This window comes from Micromys minutus (genome assembly GCF_963924665.1).
Source record: "Micromys minutus genome assembly, chromosome: 7".
In the NCBI taxonomy this organism is placed as follows: domain Eukaryota; kingdom Metazoa; phylum Chordata; class Mammalia; order Rodentia; family Muridae; genus Micromys; species Micromys minutus.
In genome coordinates, this window is record NC_137976.1 from 4946876 (window position 1) to 4965943 (window position 19068).

At 44.7% G+C, this 19068-nt stretch overlaps 1 protein-coding gene across 2 annotated transcripts in view; it reads right to left on the reverse strand.

Annotated features, from left to right (window-relative positions):
- The window catches only part of ITSN1 (intersectin 1), a gene marked incomplete at its 3' end in the record, with an annotated part of 162665 nt that overhangs the window by 61053 nt on the left and 82544 nt on the right, over positions 1-19068 (reverse strand). The window contains exons 15-20 of one of the 2 annotated variants that reach the window (XM_080919323.1): positions 17334-17421; positions 16921-17060; positions 8673-8845; positions 6128-6354; positions 4350-4471; positions 3519-3533 (exon numbers count right to left, since the gene is read on the reverse strand). In XM_080919323.1, coding sequence (XP_080775449.1) covers positions 3519-3533; positions 4350-4471; positions 6128-6354; positions 8673-8845; positions 16921-17060; positions 17334-17421 — 765 coding nt within the window. The remainder of the gene's footprint in view (positions 1-3518; positions 3534-4349; positions 4472-6127; positions 6355-8672; positions 8846-16920; positions 17061-17333; positions 17422-19068) is intronic. The other variant, XM_080919324.1, reaches the window with a different exon arrangement.

The following is a 19068-nucleotide window of genomic DNA, read 5'->3' on the forward strand; positions in this document are numbered from 1 at the left end:
AACTCTGTAACACCGCAAACTATGACACAGACTTTCACACAAAGCACACTCACCCACTGTGGCTTTTAACAGGGATTCTTATTCTTTTTAATGAACAAGTTTAGTCTTAGTATAATTTATCTAACTAGGTCTATCCCATCAATCCCAATTTATCTGGAAGTAATTCTGATAGAACATCATGAAATTGAAGCACAGACCCTAGATTCTGTTCGTATTTCTGGGACTTGGCTCAGAGCTGGTCTATAAGACAGTACTAACTACACACTGCCTGCTGTACCTGCTGGGTGTGAAAGTCAGATGTGCATAGCACAGTTCAGATGTAAATTCGTTTGGTTAAAGCTTGGGTTCTAATGGCTATCTGTGCACTGACCACCATTTCATTAGGGAGCTCTGGTTTTCTTAAATTTCCAACTTGGTTTCAAAGGAGGTAATATTATACTTGGGTCTTTAACAACCTTGAGGGACATTCCTGAGGGGCAGAAGAGCCTTTAAGAGTCCAGTGGAAGTGCTTTGGGTTTTGGGGGATATGATTTGAAGGCAGACTGTGGGACTCTGGGTCCATTCCTCACTCCCTCCCGCCCTGAGGTACATTATCCAACCATCCTTTCAAACTCTTTTTTTTTTTAACTTAAAAAATGTTGTGTGTCTATGTGATCACAGGCGTGTGTGCATGCATGTCCTTGGAGACGGAGCTGGTATCAGATCACTTTAGGTGGCTAAGAATTGCCTGTCATGGGTGCTTGGCTCAAAGCTAGGATACAATTGAATTTAGGTCTTCTAGAAGAGTAGGGAATACTCTTAACTACTGAACACTTTTCTCAAGCCCTAACTTTCATTTCTTAAATTGGCTTACAATAACTAGTAGATTCCCATGCATCCTTCATTTGAGTAACTCTCATCATGCTGACCCCCTCTGTTCCCATCCCACACCCCTGTCCCTGACTTTACCCCCACCAGTATCACTGCTATCCTACTAGCCCCTCCCTCAGGCACCCTCTACCCAGTGACCCCTTTGTTTCTGGATTCTACAAGTACTACAAGTCAAACAGGCAAGGCTGACGGCTCCAGGGGGACACGCAGCCCTCGCCCTCCTGTGCCTTGGTTGTCTTACTCAGTAGCTGTTCTCAGTTCTTCCCAAATCCATTGTGTGTGTCCCACACTGTCGTTCTCCACCCACTGGCTGACAGACACCCATGTGGATGCCGGCTCTTGGGAACAGCGCAACAGTAAATACAGTGGGGCAGCAGCTTGTGGGGTGGGCTAGAGTCCTAAGCATATATGACCAGGAATGGTACAGGTGGGTCATGTGGTGGCTCTATTTTTAGCTTTATTTTTATGATGATTTTTAAATTTTGTGCATAGTCATTTTGCCTGTTTGTCTTCTCTAAGGCTGGAGCATAGAGGGCGGGGAACCTTTCCTTTAGTGTAACTACGCAAGTCTGCTGAGGTAGCACACGAGAGGCTGTAGACAACATATGCATGCTTATTTGAAATGTGTGCACTAGCCTCTCACATCGGCAGCGACATTCAGACCTCCTATGAAACAAGCTGAAATGTTAAGATTATGGAAATCTAAAGAAAGGTGGAAGAAAAAGTTCTTTTATACAGTATGTATGTATGTGTGTGCGTATATTGGTGTTTTACTGGCATGTATGTCTGTGTGAAAGTGTCAGAAGCCCTGGAACTGAACTTATAGACAGGCGTGCGGGTTCTCTGGAGGAGCAGCCAGTGGTCTTAACCACTGAGCCATGATGTCTCCAGTCCCCTGGAAAAGGAGTTTTGCTGTTGTTACTTTGTTTTCCAAGATTGGGAAGTGTAGCCAATGGCTGTCCTGGAACTCACTTGGTAGTTTTACATAAACCACAGACAAGCTGAGTGGTGGCACTGCCCATAACCCCCGTGCTGGGGAGGACGCCAGGAAGGGTAGCAGTCACAGGACCGCTTTAAGGACAAAGGACTAGGTAGCTGGAAACCATGACAGGAGCCCTGGGACTGAGTTAGGATAAGTTCTGACAGGACAAAGGGTTAGGGCTATGTCACTGGTCATGAAACACATTCCCTAGTGAAAGGGCTACAGAGAATTCTGAACAGGGTATGAACTGAAAATTCTGAGTGTCTATGGCCAAAGCAAGGCATAGAAAGAAAGGAAGAAAGAAAGAAGAAAGAAAGAGAGGAAGGAAGAAAGAAAGAATAAAGAAAGAAAAAGGAAGGAAGAAAGAAAGAGAGGAAGGAAGGGGACAGAAAGAACAGACTGACAGACAGACAGAGGAAGGAAGGAAGCTGTAAGAAGAGTGCGTGGCGTGCGGAGCGGGGTGCGGGAGAACAGCTCTGTGACCCTCCTGTCCAGCCTTCTGTGGTTATAGGAACCAGACAGGCAGGGCCAGCCTTGCATGCCGCGCTCCTTTCCTAAGCCATTTGCCATCCGTTCCTTTTCGAGACTCCCTGAGAAATTCTGACACACCTGATGCTGCTTGGCACCATTTGGATGTTCAGCTGCTGTGTGGTCCTCACGTAAAGCCTAACAAAAATGGCAGTGAGTGAAGTGCCTTTCAGTGCTCATTCAATTGCTTGGGCAATGCATGGTAGACAACAAGCTTTATCCCTCAGACAAGGAGACGAGCAGCTAGCTAGCCACGGTCACAAGATCCCCTCATCAGTTCACATAATTCTTTCCTCTTTAAGTTCCTAGGTCCCTGCACAGTCACGGGCAACTTCATCACAGCCTGGGTTCGTCTGTTTCTCATGCCTTTTCCAAAAAGGACCTAAATACTCAAATGGCCGACACTATTTTCTGTCTTTGTAGAATCAAACATTCAGAATATGACAACATAAGATGGTACATTAAACTGTTAACAATGAAAAAATAGTTTGGTAGCAAACTGGTGTAAAAGCGAAGTATTTGTAACGTTCCCCAATTCCTAGCAAGACCCCCTCTATCCCGAGGGGAAGCATGGTGACTAAAGTGTAAGCCTGCTGTTTTCACAGAGGTTCTGAGGAGTCTGAGAAGCCAATGGTCACAGTGCTGACAAAAGTGAGCCTGGGTTACGAAATGACAAGAGAGCCCCAGTCAGCCTGTCAGGCTCCACTGTTCTCAAGTTCATGCGTCTTCCATGTGGTGGTAGGACAGTCGAGAGTTTAAGGACAGCCTTGGCTACACAGTGAGCTTGAGACTAGCCTGAGCTACACGAGACCTTGTGTCAGTAAGTAAGTAGGCGGGTTTTGTAATCAAGAAAATCATTCTAATCTCTTGTAAAAGTTTCAGATGTTTCATTTTCAGTTTAATGCACCCGAAGCTCTTGGTGTAAGGCAGAGCCTGACAACTCCAGACCCTACAGCTCGCTCTGCAGAGCCCAGCAAACAGAAACCCTCACCACGGACACTTTCAGCACAACTCTGGGGTGTGAACCCCAACATGTCTCCACTGCACAACATCCAAAGATCTGCTCACTCACACAGTTAAAGTGATTCAAGAACAGGACACGGGGTGGGAGGCGGACTTCCTGACAGGGGGCACTTACCCATTCCCCTTTAACCTCCACCAGGAAAGCAAAGGTTTAAAAAGCAAGGCAAAAGATGTTTAATGAAATGTTGCACCTTAGAGTACATCTCCGCTCTACTCATTACTTCAAAGCAGGGTTAGCAGCCAGCCCAGGAGGAGCCCTGTGACTGCTGGTGCAGAGAAGGGAGGTCCCACACTAAAGCAATAGTTTCTCATTAAAACACAGATCACAGATTCCCTAGTATGAAAACCACATTTGTCTCTCAGGCCTTCCCTTCAGTTACTTCTAAATTAATCAAGGAACATAAGTTGTCATTTAGAAACTAGATCAGCCACAGTGCTTTATTCTCTGAAGACAAGTTCTTATATTTGCTACAATTCGAAGACTACATTAAGTTGTTAATATACACGAAGAATATATATAAACTGCAACAAAGCAAAACTGAACATGTTGGTTAATCTTCTAAATAGTAATTAAGATGCTCTATATTTAATCCATTACTTAAAAAACAAAGCCAAATAGTCTCCAAACACTTTGGCTCAAAGGTATAAAAGTTCTTCTGGGCAGCTATGAATGAAGGAACTCTGCATCTGTGACTGTATCTTAAAGACTCTTCACAGTATGTAACTAGTGCTAGCCTTAGACACTATCAGTCAATCGTAAGATTAAAATATACTAGGAGCACAATATGGACACTGTATTTGACAAGGGCATTTAAAGTGCTACTAAGATTCACCTTTGAAGGAGAACTTTTGATATGCATGCTTGTTGGCCTTTCCTATGGTGTCACAAAGTGCCAAGCCAGGACAGATGGTCATCTGTGACACGCACTGGGGCCAGCTTCCTTACCATGACTATATCTCCTGGCTGGATGGTGATCTCGTCATGACTTCTGGATTCAAAGGGGTACAACGCTCGGTAATACACCACTTTTACACTCTCCTGTGCAGAAATTGTCAGCGGGGCTTTCTCTGTGTGGGAAGAGAAGGGACACATTACAGGAAGCACTGACATATGCCAAGGCGACAGCTGTTAGCCCTACAGTGTATTGGAAATATTTCCACCCATTCAGGGAATTTCTGAAACACACATGGATGCCAAAGGAAAGTGGACTCCGACAGAAACATCTAAGACCATGTGGAGTTCATCAGTAGATTCCACAAACAAGCCGCCAGGACGGAACGTGGTGGGCGAGACAGCGCAGAGAGCCCTTCTCTGCCTTGGTATGGGCTCTAGCAATGGACATCTGTAAATCATCACCAGGCTCTGCTCCCCACCCAGGGCGTAGCTCGTATATGACAGCAGATCTGGTCAGCCAGAGAGCATTCTTGCAGGGGAAGAGGAAGAGAAACACAACTACATAAACAGACAAATGTCGGTCTCTGGGGCACTTAATAGGATCACATAAACCTAAGTGCTGACTTCACAGAATGTCCTCGTGATCCTGCTGAACTGAGTCTTCTGCACTTCTGGGTAAAGAATAAGCCCAAGGGTGAGTCCTAATGAAAATAATTTAGACTTTAAATCAAATGGAAAACCTTTAAGATGCATTCAGGCAGAGGACACTCTTGGACTTTGGCGAACAGTTAACTACAGCCCCTCAATTGTTCTACACACAAGCTGCATGTAACTTGCCGCCCATTGTATCTGAAGGGCAGGGAGGCAGACGATTATCTCTGTGTAGCCTTGACCTCCTGTGGGAAGCAAAGGTCCCTACTGACCCAAGCAGGAAAAGGAATCCTCAGCTCACACTGAAAGGAGACACAGGGATTTCAATGATCCCCAGATGATTAGAGGATTGATAATTCCTCTTCAGAGCACAGTAGAAGCGTCAGACAGTAGGCTCACCTCTCCTCTGTCACCCTGTCCACACTACGGCTCATTCCCTGCCCCCACTGTGAGCTCGGGGAGCAAACAAACCATGTTTGAGATGACGTCAAGTTATTTGTTGCTTTATCACAGTGGTTACAAATTTTGAAAATACATTTTAGCTTGCGGCTGATATTATCTAAGGAATAGCTTTTATTAGTTAAGGTCAGCCTTTTATTTACTTACTTTTAAAAGAGGCAAGTTGTATTGAAAGTGAAAAAAAACCCCAGATTTACACTTTTCAAAAGGCACAAAACCCAGTGTAGACCAAAAAAGTTGACATAGCTCAACCACTTCAGGGGAAAATATCAAACTAGAGAAACAGTTAAGTGATTTTTTTCAATGTCGAGTTCCGCCTTTGTAACATATATACAAACAGGGCTCATTTCACTTGGATCAGGCCTGCATATCCTCCTGGATATCAGAGGGGCTACCTGTGCACACCTGGGTAGTAAAGAGCTACAGTATCCAGACAGACACAGACATCTCAGCCCTATTAATGTAAGCAAGCCAGCACATGGTAGCACATGCCTTTAATGCCAGGACTTGGGAGGCAGAGGCAGGCAGATCTCGAGTCTGAGGCTAGCCTGGTCTATAGTGAGAACCTATCCCCCAAGCCAGTACTCAAGGCAGATGGTGATTAGGCAGAGGCATTGCTCAGAGGTTCTCGGAGGAGACGCCATTGTCTGTGTTACACACACATATGTCTGGAGGTGACAGTGACTGAGCCTGGCTGGCACCTCAGCCCCTTCTGATACCTGTGGTAGACCAGGGTGCCTGGACAGCTGGCTTAGTTGGCTCTTGATGTGTCTGGAAAAGCCGACTCTGCTTGTCTTGCACTTCTGGTTTGGCTTTCTCTTCCACCTCCTTCTTCTTGACACTGTCTTCCCTTTTCAGTTTGTCCTCCTCATGGGGCTTCCGAGGGCGTGGCTGCTCCTCCTGCTGCGCATGCTCCAGCCATTGCTTGTCCCTTTCCTGAACTCGTCTGCCAACAAAGATGCTTAATTGCAGCAAGGAAGGAACTGCCTCAACAGTCTTCCCCCATCACCCTCACCAAAGGGCGCCTCCCTCTAGGAAGAGCTGCTAAACACGGAGGGAACGTTGCTCTTTACAGATAATATAATCCACAAAATGGGTTCTTGGGGCTCTGACTGAGCAAAATGAAATTGCATGACTGAACACACACACATACACACACACAAACAGAAAATTGTGATGCATTTCACAAAGTGGCTATAAGACTAAGAAAAAAGTACATTTCAATTGATATTAATGATAGGGATTGAGATAACTGAGAGCCACAGAGCACTGATGAACATGCTTTCTGAACACGAGACTAGCTGACATGCTATGCCCGGATGCTGCTCCTGTGAGAGCATGAGTCAGGCTCTCCCAGGTCCTTCCCTGGGAAGGATGCGCTACCCTGACACATACGTCTGGCTCCCAAACCTGAAGGTGAAACAGATGAACTGTGCTGTCTGGGACTGGAGAGAAGGCACGGTAGGGAGGAACACTTGCTGTTCTTGCACAACTCTTGGTTCCCAGCACCCACACGACAGCGCACAACCATCTGTGACTCTAGAGCCATTCCGTCTACTGCCTTCTCCTTGCCCGAGAGCCCAGCATTCATGGTGCACAGATTGACATGCAGTCAAAATATCGAGTGCACATAGAATGTCTTTTAAAAAAAAATTTATTTATTTTTATTTTATGAGCATTGACTGGTGTTTGAAAGCTTGCATGTTTATCTGCACGAGGGCCTCAGATCCCTGGAACTAGAATTATAGACAGTGTAGGCAGCTGTGAGCTGCCATGTGGGTGCTGGGAATTGAACCTGGGAAAAGAACGGCCATTGCTCTTAACCTCTGAGCCATCTTTCCAGTCCCATAAAATGTTTTCTAAAAAGCATAAAAAGGCTGTATGTTGGGCTTGTTTTTAATCCCAGTACTCTGAAACAGAGGCAGGAGGATCTCTGCAATTTTAAGGCTTACTGGGTCTACATAGTGAGTTTCAGGAGAGTTTCTCATTTCTTAGAGGGTAAAAAAGAGGTTTCTTAGGTTTTGGGCACTATTTCCTATACAGTTAGAATATGTACCTCATTCTATTTGTACAGAGTTTTTGCTACATTACGTTTTCGGGTTATTCATACTCTGTAGGAATACAATTTTTTTTCTTCTGCGAACTGTACTGTATTGTACTGTACTCTTGAGCAGGGGACCAGGAATACAATTTTATGTTGCAACATTAGTAATAAAAGCATTTCATAAACTATAATGACATTAGAGGCCAGGGAAATGGTTCAGTTGATAAAGGCACTTGCATCTAAGTCTAAGAAGTTTGATTGGCAGAACCTATGTGGTAGAAGAGAAGCCATTTCTAAAAGATGTTCCCTGACTTCCACAAATGCACAGTGACACAAGCCTGAGTGAATGTCACACACATACACACACGAGTTTGATGTAATCAACACATATAATGTGCCCCACTTTAAAGGAAAATAATAAAATAAATACCCGGTCTAATAAACTTGTGTAAGATCCCTGGCATTAAACATAAAAACATACACACACAAAACAAGCTCAAAGGGTCCTATGTGCCCAACACAAAGCAGGCCGACAGATCTGTGCAGGGTCACTGAAGCAGCACCTACCGTCCATGACCCCTGAGATGTCTAGTGTCTCACTCTTTCAGTGTAAATTCAATAGTCCATCTTTAGAGGTTTTATATAGTAGCATCTCCCTGGGACACTGATCATTCTTGTTTCCTGAACTCTAAATTAATTTAATTTCAAACAGCACAAACCCTCGAACTAAAAGGTAGCAAACAAATTTCTACAGAAAAGGGCAGAAAAGGAAGGGGCACAAACACCCAACAGAGGCAAACAAAAGTGTGTTTTGTGTTTCAGGCAGTGGTGGCCAGTCACCTTTTGTGTTCCAGTTTAATTTGCAGTTGCAGTAAACAAGAAAGGAGGCAGAGAGGCACATTCCTGGTGCTCTGGAGAAGCTTGTGGCAGCAGACTGGGGGCTTTGCTTTCAAACAAACCTAGCACTTAGACCATCCCTGTTGGGAGGCTGTGAACTGGAAATCTCTTTTGGTCATTGGCATGCAAATGAACTAACCAAGTGTCCCACTTTTCTAGTCCACTTCCATTGTCTACACAGGAGAGCACTGGGAACTAACACACACTTCAGGGGTGGGGTATGTGCCTAAGTAGAGACACAGATGGGTGTCTTTTCTGGCGTGGAAACCATTTGGAGATGTAAGAACTGACGAGGGGATGACATGGGCCCTGGGGTCACTTACCTTTGAGCTTCTTCCTTTTGCTTTTCTAATTCCAGGCTCTTCCGCTCCTGCTCTTTCTGTTTCAGCCGCTCTGCCTCAGTGGACCTCTGCTCCTGCTCTTTCTGTTTCAGCCGCTCTGCCTCAGTGGACCTCTGCTTCTGGAGTTGCTGTTTACTATGTATCTCTCTTAGTTCCTAGAAGGGATCAGGACACTTTATAACAGAGCAAATGAACAAGAACTGCTCATGGGCATGTGACATTCCAGTGGCCAAACCCTGGGCGTTTGACAGGTGACTTCCTATGTTGACAGATGTTCACTTAGAACTGAACTCACTGCATTTTGACATGACTGATCAGTCATTATCCCAGATTATATTCTAGCAGGCCACAACACAATATGTCATTTCCCATGACATTTACTTATCCCTGGGGCTGGGGATTGGGTCTGAGACCTTGCACACACTAGGCAAGTGTTCTAAGATTGAGCTATGCTCTCCACCCCTCCCCCACCCCTGCCTCCAGGATCTGTTGAAAGGTGCTTGTTTGTGAGGGGCAGTGGGAGAACTACACTGGAAAAAACGTAACTTGTTTTATGGTATGGTGATTTATGAATAAAACTATAGTTACTGTAATTAATCCACAACAAATCCCGTAGCTTTGAAACACACACACATACACAGCCACTGTTAAAAACTCAGCTCTTTGAGACTTGAGTCCATAGATTTGATAGTCTCTGTGAGCTTCACACAGCCCCAACACACGCTGTGGGGTTTATTTTTCTTCAAATCACAACTACTGGAGAGCCTGTATTCTCACAAATCCCTGTACGAAGCTGCAACCGTTCCTACTGATTACTCCATATCTGATTTCCTCACTTTATAGCAACCCTAAAAATAACTCCCTGCCAGCCTACTGAAAACCAACAGAATTATGTGATAGAGTATTTAAAATCAGGAGTAAAAGTCATGGGGCACCAATGTTAGGAAAAGAATGAAAAGAGTGGGGGTAGATATGGCCTATGGAGGTGTGGCGAGACATGGGGGAAAGGGAGATGCCTCTGGGGGGGTCCATGTTGGGAACCCCTTCCCCCTGAGGGACCAGCCACACGACAGTATAGTACAGAATAGAGTTTATTCAAGTCATGGGAGAGTTAAGAGGGTCGTAGAGGCAGAGAGAGAGAGAAGAGAAAAATAGAGGAGTAGAGGCTGGCCATGAGCACATAGAGAGATGGGGGAAGGAAAGGGAAAGAGGAGGGATAGGGGCGAGAGAGCAAGAGAGAGAGAGGAGGGGGCAAGCAGTCCCTTTTATAGTGCCAGGTCACTGAGAGGTGGGGTATACCTGGCTGTTGCTAGGTAACTGAGGGGTGGGGCTTATGGAATCCCAACAGTAAATACATAAAAATATGAAAAACCACGTTAGGCTGGGGTGTGGTTTGGTGGAGCGGCTGCCTAGCATACATAAGACCCTTGAGAGGTAACAAGATAGAAAGCAGAAACCCTTCGTATGCAGCTGCTGGGTTAAGGAAGGATGCTTGGGTCAGGGGCTGAGCTAGGGAGGAAACGAGGCATCCAAGAATGTCCACTGGGAAGTAATGAGGAAGCTCCCCTTCTCCCTCTGAGTGAAGTTGGGATGCAGAAGAAAACATCAGCTCTGGGTGTGGAAAAGAATTCTATTTTTCACTGCCTTCCTAACTGGAATGCTGTGGGCTGTTACAACCTAGAGGCATTATGTCAAAAGCCCAGCCACGCTGGCTTCCACAGTCATGTGTAATGAAAAATAATAATCCCTGATAACATGAGTGAACAATCTGGCTACAGACTTAGAACTGGTGCTTTAGAGACAAGCAGAAGAGATCGATTATCAACAAAGTAACTCCTCCCCCCACCCATGCCACCCTAAGGAGGCAAAGAGGAAAAAAAATGATTGCATTATTTTATTTGCAGTGTATGCACATATGGGCAGGAAGATGTGTGGGTATAAATGTATGTCTGTGGGGGGGGGGTATGTGGAGTCTGACCTTAGGTGTTAGTCCTATAAAACCGTCCACCTTGGTTTTTAAATAATTTTACTTCATGTATTACGAGTGTTTTGTCTGCAAGCATGTCTGTGAACCATGTGCATGCCTCGTATTTTTGGAGGCCAGGAGAAAGCAGTGGATCCTCTGGAACTGGGGTCACAGAGAGTTTTGAGGTTCATGCAAGTGTCTGCAATCGAACCCAGATCCTTTGGAAGAACATGGAATTAACGCTGAGCCATCTCTCCGGCGCCATCAACTGTGTGTGTAGACTGTCTCTCACTGGAAGCTGGACCACACTTTGGCGAGTGAGCTCCAGGAATGTGCATGTGTTTGATTACAAACATGAGCCAGCATCTCACAAAGCTTTTATGTGGGTGCTGGGGTCAAACTCAGGTCCTGTAGTATGTTTGTCTTCGTATTTATGTGGCTAATACTTTACTGAGTTATCTTCTTTATTTAAAAAATAAAAGGTGTTTTATTTAGGAGACATTTAACCTTAGGAGGATAACATTTAAAATACTCAACAGCAGGTGCTGTGAAACCAGGATGAACACCGGCTGTGATGTCCCAATGTACCCGTCAAATCAAGGTGGTTCATTTTCCCAAAGAATTATGCAACTTTGTATATTGAAGTCAAGAAGACAACTTCAGGTTAAAACCGGCCCAGACAGATGACAGCAACTAGAGATGTTCGTCAAGTGGCACAGAATGAAAAAGCAACATAAAGTGACGGAAGGAACCAACAGAAGAAAAGTACACCACCAAAAAACAGGTTTACAACAACAGCCCAGGGCCAATCACACCGTAAGCTCAGAACCATGCTTCTTCTGAAGACAACAGCGTCACGGCTCAGACCGAACCCATCTTAAGCCTTGAGTGCCTCCAAGGAAACAGAGCCTGCGGGAGCCATAAAGTAACAGATGCAGAAGAATGGTAACAGAAGGCTGTGGCAGCCCATGATCCAGATCGGAAAATGGCAGACTTTCTACTCGATTTCATCCAAGTCAGCACTGCTGAGATACATGAAAAACGTTAAGGACGGAGGCAACCTGAGCAGGCTCTTTTGAATTCTGACCCCCTCCACCTTTGGAGTTTCAGTCATGCTGTGGCCCTTTAGTACAGCTCCTCATCTTGTGGTGACCGACAACCATAAAAATATTCTTGCTACTTCAGAACTGTAACTTTGCTACTTCTACGAATTGTAAAAACCTGTTTTCCAATGGCCTTATGCAACAGCTTGTGAAAGGGTCATGACCACAGGCTGAGAATTGCTACTCTAAAGTGATAAACTTCTGCGCATAGCTGGAGTGTGCACTAAAAAATAGTGCTTTCCTCACGCCCCTTTCAACCCCACTAAGGAGATGGGCGTCAACTGCAGTTATCTGGATACATCCCTCTCATTCTTTCAAAGGATGAAATTCCAAGGTGGCAAATATGGAGTCAAGTTGGTAACATGTCAACTTTTCCTGGTAGACTACCTGACTGAAGCCCTCAAAGTCTTCATCACAATTCTCTCTGTCAATCCAAAGAGAAAGTGTGACAGCAGAAGGCAGTATCTCACTTGTGGCTCTCCTCAAATTAACTCCCTAAAACTGGTCACTACAGTTATGTGTGTTAATCACTTATGATAGCATTGAGTGTGTGACTTCAGTCGTTTTTCTTTAATGAGGCCATTCAATGGTATGAAGTATTTCACAGTAAATGTGTGGCCAACATTATCTTCTACTGTGGTACAGGTGTACCCCTCACCAGACTGTGTTGGGGAAGGAACTCACTGCCTTGTGCATATTACACAAGCATCTTACCGTGTGGCTATATTTCTACAGGTTTTTGGTTTGGGGTTTGAAGCAAGGTCTTAGGTGGCTTCAGATTCACCATGCCCTTGGAGGTGACTGTGACCCCCAAATGGCTTGCTGTGCTGTCCGGGCTGGCCCTGAACTCCAGCCTCAAACTGAGCACCTGCAAAAACAACGCAAAAACAAAACCAACCAAACCAAGAAACCTTCAACCAACCAAATCAGCCTACTAGTGTGTGATGAAATTTGGTATGTAGCTTTTGCGGTCTGCTTAGCATCCAGGGAGGAGTGTAACAACTGGTTCACACTCAAGGGCTCCACAACACTAGGCAGGAAGGGCCTTTTCCAAAGGTCGTGTAAGAACAGAAGTTCATGCTGAACAGAGTGAGGTGGCAGACGTGAGGCAGACAGACAGACGTTGTCCGTCATGAAGACAGCTCTATGCTTTCTCCTGCTGTCTGGCTCGATCCTCTCTCTGGATCTTTAGGGATCAGTTTCCCTCCGCGTACACCTGTCCTGACTTCTCACTCCACTTTGTGCTTCCTTCTCTGTTCTCCCCTCGCTGCTGACACTCGGCCTCTCTTTACTGCCTCCCCGATGAATGAGCCTGTCGGTGTCTGAAACCAAGAGCATGGAGCCCCAGTGAAGCAAGCATCCTCATTTAGCACTGCTGCCGTCACTTCAGTGCACTCCGTTCCCGGTCATCACCACAGCCAGAACCTAATGGTCCTGCACTTGATGTCAGAAACAAAATGTCATGAGCATATGATGGGCCATGATTCTTAATTCTGAATCTTCCCTAAATACTCAGATTTCACTAAGAAATAAAATAACTGTCCACTTTTGGAATAAGAGACCAATCGTAACACTGCCCGTGCAGGCTGGAAAATAGTCAGACATTACCAACTACCCTTTTTACCCTTCGTTGGTTATGGGACTACGATGCCTTGTCCAGCCCGGGACTCTGTCACTCCCTCTCCACACACACAACTTGCTGGGAGGAAAAAGCAACAAGACTCCCTGCTTACACGACCTCAGAGCCTGGGCACTCCTTTGGAGGGGAGGCTGAAGCACTCTAAGTCTGAGAAAGATTAGAGTAGGGCATGGGGATCTCCTAGTGACGACACAGGCACCGCCTCCTCCATTCCCACCACCAGGAAGAAGAAACCCTCAAATGTTCAAATCTTAGGATGTGTCCAGCAGCACACAGCCAGGAAACCTGAGCCAATAGACTCAACTTTTGAGTGGGAAATGCAAACCTCGCCCCTTTGAGTGTTGGGTTCTTTGTATTTAGCACATAGTACAGTTTTATAAACTATAAGCCATGCTTTATGTGATTACTCAACATTATTGCTAAAATAATATTGGAATATTACAATATTGGAATATTGCACTGTCGGTGCCAAGAAAAACTATTTCAGAAGCTACCAACATTGTCAAGGACAAGAGGGCCTAGAAAGGCTTCTTCACAGTGTCATCTGATACCCTTTAGAACTTGTATTTGTCAGCACTGTAAATAACAGGCCCCCAGGGATTACAGCATGCCCCTATGTTCCCTTTACACACCACAGACTGTCTTAAAAAACCTGACTGTGAAATGAGATGTAACAAGGAAGCTATAGATATTTCAAGAGCAAGAGTTTGAGATGTGTTGGTTATATATAAGCACATTTTATAAACAAATTTATGGTAAATAAGTTTAGCCACTGAATGAAGAAGCTAATTAGTAATTTAGCTGGGCAGAGTGGTGTGGCGCATGCCATAAATCCTAGCATTCCATAGACTGCAGGAGTTCTAGAACAATCAGGGCTACTCAAAAAGACCTTGTCTCTAATAACAAATATACATACATACAAACAAACAAACAAACAAACAAACAAACAAAAAACAGAGAAGGGAGGGGAGAGAGGGAGAGACAGGGATGGGGGAGGGAGAAAGGGAGGAAGAGAGAGGTAATTTGGTAGCAACACTTGCTATCAAACTCTGCTTCTGGCTAGTATACTGGTTAGATGGTTCACCTTACTGTCCAGAGTCTCAAATTTTAGGACTGTCAAGTCAGCACAGGAAGGAACCCCATATGTCAGGGTGCTATATGTCTGCCTCCCCAGCTCACCTTTATAGAACAATAGCAAAGTCTGACTGCTACAGTGATTCTTGGCTTTGGGGCAATGCAGAACTAAGTGCATCTTGAGACCCCTGTGGTGGCCACATGGGAACAGGGGTGAGCCACAGCCTTGCTCACGCTACCACTGGCTACAGTTGTCTCCATCTCTGATAAGGGATCTGTCTAAATGCATAGAAAATAGCCTCTGCGAAATGAAACAGTGTCCCGTATCTCTAATAGAGAAGAGTGAGGGTAAAGGTTTCAGATTTGAGGTCATGTGTTAAAAGTTACCAACAGTCTACAATTCTAAGCATACTTTTTATTTTGCAGTGGGACTGAACCAATGGCCTCGTGCATGGTAGGCAAATGCTCTATCACTGAGCTATTCCTGTGCCTGCTGTCTGCCTGCAGCAAGGTTCTGTTGTCATTATAGATAGTGAGACTTTCCATCACTGTGTACCAGATAGAGAAGATAAAATAAAGAAAATAGGAAAAACCTTCAGAGCAAGAATGAAGCTTAAAAAAAAAAAAGAATAAAATTAGGTTCTGTGATTATGTTATATGTATATAAAAGGACAACAAAAAGTCCTTAGTCTTTACTGTCTCAGTCATAAAACAAAATACATGTATACCTACAAAGCCAAGCCAGGTGTGAGTGCGTGTGAGGCTGGTGAGTGACTGAGACTGGGCAGCGGTCCTCACCAGATTCACCCCCCAGTCACTTGGTGTCCTAGGCAACTACGTTAAAGCTTTGTTAGTAACCAGGCAGTCAATGGCTTTGTCTTTGTGCCTGTGAAAGCATCACCTTCATGAATAAATCTGCTGAGCCCGGCACACAAGCTCTCCGTGGGGGTGGCTGGGCATCTCTCTGGGAAAGGGAGGAGTAAATCCTACAGCACTGGTGCAGATGCTCTGAAGGAACGACTGAGTCAGGGTCAGGCTAAGGCTCCTTTTGGTCTAATGCTAAAGAGAACATGGTTGCTACTGCATATATGCTCTAAAGTCAGGGAAAAAATGCTTCGATTTTCCAGTGTGGCTGAAACAAAAACAGCAGGAAATCCAGAGAAACTCCAGACAACATCATGCCTTCAGCAGACCCTGTGCATGGACGTTAAGGTGTGAACCACACAGCTATGTTTTCTATTTGCCATATGAACTTTATAGCTAATGAGAAACCAAAGTAAGAATTAAAAAGGCAGGAAGAAATGTTACAATTTCAAAATAAGCATATTTGGGAAAGGGCCAGTATGTGTGGAATCTGATACCACGTCAGTCCCACACTAATTAGGCACAGGTTTCACGCAGCCCATCAGATGGTGTCCTCGGCAGCACTGGCAACGGCAATGATCGCAAACACCATTTAATCCACAGATCTGAGCATTAGTCACGAGCCTTTGCCTGAGCATCTTTTCCTAACATCTGAACCGAGCTCAGGCCAAACTTCTAGAAACGGAATCATTAAGGCAAAAGCTGTGCTCCTTCTGTGTTCAGAAGCTGAATAATACTCAATGGTTTATGTTCCTAGGAACTTCTTGAAAACATTGTAGAATTGTTTTGATGTAAATTCTTTTTGCTTAAAACAGCAATAAGTTACAATGAGAACAAATGTGAACATTTTTATTGTACTTGGGGATAGAGAACTAACAGATGTATCTCCAAAACTAATATGATACACATGTGCTCAAATATAGAACACAGACACACACAGAGATACACACACACACACACACACACACACACACACACACACGAAGGAATAAACAGGAGGGTAAAGAGAAACACACCCTGGCTACACAGAACTCCCCCCTCAGGGCAAGCACTTTCCTGGAATTGTAGAATTGAGAACTCATTCCCTGGTGCTCCAAGAACTGCGAGAATACTTTCACTTGGATGTCTAGACAATCTGGCATGGATTCTCAATCCAAAGGGCAACAAAAAGTCTCAACTACGCTTTCTAATTTAAAAGTTTCTTTTAGTAGTAAAAGAATTTTATTTCTAAGTATCAGAAGCTAAATGGGCCATACATAGTAAATTAGAAGGAATGTTAAGATTAGAAAACATAAAATCTTCATAAATGTAAAATAGTACATAATAATTATCATAAGAAATGGGTTTTTCTATCCTGGCTTTAGTTTGAGTTAATAGTTTACTCTTGTCTTCCTTTCTTCCTTTTTTAATTTATTTTGAGAAAGATCTCATTCTGCAGCCCTGGCTGTCCTGGAACTCACTATTTAGATCAGGCTGGCTCTGAACTCAGAGATCCATCATTCGTACAGGAGCCCCGAACCTTCCTGACTGAGGCTCACCGGGCAGGACCAATTACAGGGGAGCCACACAGCACACAGGAGTCACCTTTAGCTGGTTGTTGAAAACATCAATCTCCTGCAGCTTTGACCGGGTTTCTCTCTCCACCTCATCCAGCTGCTCTCGGAGCTGCTGCCGGGCCAGCTCCTTTGCTTCCAAGGCTCTTTTGAGGGTAAGAAGCGAATCTCCTATTTCAGAAGAGCACACAAGACAGGAGAACGTCAGCTAACAGTGAGGAACACGGTCGACGTTCATGTCACTGAAGAGAACTCTTGCCGATAAAGGGGATGGAGGTGAATGAGCACTATTCAGTGGTAAGTGCGTGCCCGGCGTGCCCGGCGGCCAAGGACCAAGCCATGCCAATGTCGGAGAAAGTTATCTGTGCAAAGAAAGCAGCTTCCAGCATTTGGGACTGGGTATCAACAGAACAAACAAAACATGCAAATAAATAAGGCACCTACTATGCAAGCTGTTCTGCTGGACTTGTTTTAGTTGGTCATTGAGTATCTGTTTCTCTGGAATAAGCCTTCCAAGCATTTGCTGAGATTCCTAGGGGAGAGGGAAGGAAACAGCAAGTGAGTGACCCTGAGATCCCAGGGTCCTTCCAATCTCACACCGCCACGCTCACCAAAGAATTACTGCCAAACACATTTCCCTTTGGTCCTGCTTACATGGGTGTGACATACTGTGAATTTATAAACTTTAAGCAATGTAATTCAGGTAGGTCTGAAAGACACGCCCACTCCCATAATCACAGAGATGCAGCATGAGCTGGTGGTAGGGTCAGGGGGGCTAGGGTTAGCAGTGGGGTCAGCCAGGCTGACCGCATGCCTAAAGTTAGACACAGAATTCAGGACATTTGTCACAACGAGAACCCTAGATGCTACCCACGTTTTTCCATCACACGGGATGGAAACGTAAGAGTTTAATGTAAGAGTCCTGAACTATCTTTTTTTCTGTCTCCCCCCCTCCTCTTTTTAAACTGGCGTAAGAGAATTCACACTACTCACTGCCATAATTATCCAGAACTGGGAGAAAGGGCAGACAGAGAAAGGAACACAATTCCGAATAGACCTCTAAAAGAATATTCAACTAACATTTCCCAGCTACCAAAGAACTTCAAGGAGCCAATGGTGCTGAGTACCTACCTATGCAGAAAAAAGGATGTCTTAACCCCCATCTTCACCTGCCTGTAATAGCAACTTGAGAGGATTTGGACCCAACCTCAGGAAACAGCTCACAGAAAGCGCACAGGACGTGCTTATCTCATACTTTCTTAGAACCAAAAGAAGTAGCAGACATGACCGTATCAAACGTAAAACATCTGCCCGTAGAAAAACACCACAAAATGATTAAACAAGCAAGTGGGACTGTAGGTATGTGTCAGAGAACCAGTACTTGGAGAGTAGAGGCCCTTCCCCAGTGACCGTCCCAGGCACAAAGCAGGCCTGGTCTACAGAGTTTCAGACCAGCCAGGGATACAGGGCAAGATCCTGGCAGGATGCTATCTCAAACACCAAACAAAACACCACAAGTGAAAGTGAAAGAGTAAGTGAAATCTGGAGGTTGAAAACAAGTTATCTGACAAATGGCTTGCTGATATAAAAAAAAAAAAAAAAATAAGGAATTCAATATTCTTCAATCCAATAAAAATGAACCAAAGATTTGTTCAAATGCTTCAACAAAACACACATGCCAATGAATACCCGAAACTGCGCACAAGAGCTTTAGAATGCAGAGGTGGAAACCAAAGCCACGGTGCTACACCCACACCTGAAGGGGTAAAGTATCAGATGCTGGTGAGGATGAGGAACCACCACAGTGCTCACCTAAGAGCTGGCCAGACAATAAATGAATGTATAAACACCACCAGCGGTTGATCACTGAACTCATGAATAGCAATTCACAGTGAAAAGTTTGTCCAAGGACAACAAAACAAAGACCTGCACATAAGACAGGAGCAAGAATGACAACTCAGCTGGTAAAGACTCACCAAACTGATAACCTGAACTCACATGGTAGGAGAGAAAACAATACCCTCAAGTTCACTTCCACACAAATGTTCCCCCACATAAGTAAAAATGTAGAAAACTGGGTAAATGGTGGAATGCTACCCAGAGAGAAAAAGGAACCTACTTACTCACTCAGCATGAATAAACCCTTTAGCCAATACACTGAGAGAAAGAGCCTGGCATG